The 2,822-nt window shown below is 39.1% G+C and overlaps 1 protein-coding gene across 1 annotated transcript in view; it reads left to right on the top strand.

Annotated features, from left to right (window-relative positions):
* Nucleotides 1–2,023, top strand: part of LOC107615517 (kinesin-like protein KIN-14S) — a 4,574-nt gene extending 2,551 nt beyond the window's left edge. Inside the window, exons 9-13 of the mRNA XM_021111337.1 lie at nt 1–98; nt 177–214; nt 429–592; nt 680–793; nt 880–2,023. The exon at nt 1–98 is cut by the window's left edge and continues 67 nt beyond it. Of these exons, the coding sequence (XP_020966996.1) occupies nt 1–98; nt 177–214; nt 429–592; nt 680–793; nt 880–1,707 (1,242 nt within the window). The 3' untranslated portion in view covers nt 1,708–2,023. The remainder of the gene's footprint in view (nt 99–176; nt 215–428; nt 593–679; nt 794–879) is intronic.

The raw sequence follows: 2,822 nt of genomic DNA, 5'->3' as shown, positions 1-2,822 counted from the left end.
GAAAGACTTAAGGAATCCCAATTCATAAATAAGTCTCTATCTGCTCTTGGAGACGTTATCTCCGCTCTTGCCTCCAAATCTGCACATATCCCTTACAGGTATCTATGTTCCTCTTGTTCACATTCTTACATAACGAATTCATTATTTAACTCATATTTGTGTCTCGTTTGGAACAGGAACTCAAAGCTGACTCATATACTTCAGAGCTCCTTAGGTGAGATTTCATTTCAGCTTTACAAATTTGTGATCCGTTGGAAGTTGCTGCCATGTCTTGATTCCTGTATATTTGACATTTCTTTTATCAAAAGCAATGAATCAATTGCAATTCAGATAGTTATTGTTATGAAAAGGTCTTCAGGGTGTGTCCATGTGTGCATGTTTTCTTATTTGTAATTTCTAATTGCTGATATGGGATTCAAATACAACAGGAGGAGATTGCAAAACATTAATGTTTGTCCAAGTTAGCCCAAGTGAGACAGATTTGGGAGAGACACTTTGTTCACTAAATTTTGCTAGCCGGGTCCGTGGAGTTGAGAGTGGCCCAGCTCGCAAGCAAGTGGACCATGCTGAGCTGCTTAAATATAAGCAAATGGTAAGCAAAAAGTTTAATTTGTTCCTATGAATAAGAATTAACCATTATTCATTTATATCCTAGCTCAATATTTGATCATCAAAACAGGTAGAGAAACTCAAACATGATGAGAAGGAAACTAGGAAGCTACAGGATAACAATGCTAACTTGCTACTGAGACTTGCTTCAAGAGAACACCAATGTAAAACCCTTCAGGAAAAGGTAGCACTTGTAATTTACAAAATGTTTATTCACATAAGTCAATCATATATTCTGTATTTATCTCAACTCCAAATTAATTTTGACAGGTTAGGGGCCTTGAGAATCAGATAGCTGAAGAAAGGAAGACCAGACTAAAGCAAGAGAGTAGATCAATTGCTGCTGTCTCAGCACAAAATTCATCATCAACATTAACTGCAGCTCGGAGAAACACTGCAGATAAGAAGCCACCTCTCAATCCTTCACAGACGAGAATGCCATTGAAAAGAATATCCAATTTCATGCCTTCGCGGTCTCCTATAGCATCGAAGAGATACAACACTTCCATGAATAGTGGGAAGGAAAATACAGAAGCCTACTCGAAACCAAAAAGTAGGGCATCAATAGCAGTTAGACCACCTGCACTCCCAACAGGGAAGCTCCTTCAACCAAGGAGGCGGGTCTCCTCCATTCCCGCAATCTGTCCAGAGAGAACTTCTGACATCACAACTCCACTCCGGTCTCATGCACCACCAATGGCCCAGTTACTTCAACCAAGGAGGCGGGTCTCCAGTGTCATAAGCTGTCCAGAGACAACTTCTGATATCACAACTCCACTCCGAGCATCTCAATTTGCAGGTGGAAGCAGTGTATTGATCAGTCGCCAAAGGAGAGCTCGGTATTCAAATTTGTTTGCCCCATTGCCAGAGTCGAGAGCATCTGTTGAGATGACCACACCGATGTCTATCAGGAGCAGCAGCAAGTTTAGGGGAAGTCCAATACAAGGAGTCGATTCAAGGGTAGCTAGACATCCAGCTGCGGTTGCACTGCAACGGAAACCTGTGGTCTGGAGCCCTCTCAAACTGAGAGGCTTGAAAAATAACAATAACAGAAGGTCTTGGCTCATGCCATCTCGGTCATACAATGAGTTGCAATGATCTTTGGCTCTGACAAATGAAATAGCCATGTCATGCATTCTACACACACAGTTATCTCCAATTGAACTAATAAATACACTCATATTAGTGCAATTTGTTTTGTTTGTAATGTGTTCCAAGCAAAATCTCTAATGCTTATTACATGTTCATTCTATCTGGATTCAGAATGGTGACAAGCTTGCACATGGTGAAGATTAGAATTAAGGGGATGAAAGAATCATTTTCCAAACATCTTAGTTCTTATTTGACTTTTTACTGTGCTGCCATCCCAATATTTCTCCCTGGAGCTGGAACTTGAAAATTCATTCTTAGAGTACTTCTCTTAATTTTACTTCTTGCAGTTCTAATTTAGAAGTAACACACTAGCTTCGTGCAACATTATGTAGCTTTAAACTGAACAAGGATAAATATTAGAAACTCGCATTAGCCAGGTAGGTATGAGAGGTGACCCATAGCATTGGGACAAAAAAAAGCTAATTTAATTTTAATTCAAGTTTGTTACATCTATATGCACACTACAATTTAGCCTTGGCGAATACTACGGTGTAGAATACAGTCAATACACGTCAGCCTCCCAAGAACGGGGACATGCAGACAAGGTGATACATCATGGCAGAAGATTCACAGGCTGGTAACTGTGGATAGCTGAAGGAGATTAAGCACTACTGGCAACATTTTGATTTTTTTTTTTTTGTTGGGCATTATAAATGATATGTAAGTTGTTGACCAATGTGCTGGTTTTGAAGAAAACTCGTTTGTTGGGCCGTGAGAAAAGAATAGGCATAAACTTTATGTTTTTGTTGAAAATTTTTATTTTTGCTCAAGCGGATTAGACCGCTCCTAATTCTAAGCATTAGGCATGTATGTACCACACATCCACATAACACACTTATACATACTACATCACTGCATGGATTTATTTTTTCTCCTGGGAAATTTGAACCGGATGTGGTTGTTAAGGAGGCATATAATATGTCATTCAACCAAGCCTTCAACCACTGTTTTTGTTGAATTTCACTTATGTTGTGTGTTAAAAATATTTAAGTGATTTAGACCTAACAAAAACAAAGGGCTAATCACTCACCAAAAATAAAGAAAAAACAAAGGGCTAATCT

The sequence above is a fragment of the Arachis ipaensis genome, chromosome B09 (assembly GCF_000816755.2).
Source record: "Arachis ipaensis cultivar K30076 chromosome B09, Araip1.1, whole genome shotgun sequence".
Taxonomy (NCBI): Eukaryota; Viridiplantae; Streptophyta; class Magnoliopsida; order Fabales; family Fabaceae; genus Arachis; species Arachis ipaensis.
Note: the sequence above shows the minus strand (reverse complement) of the source record. Positions and strands in the feature narration are given on the sequence as shown.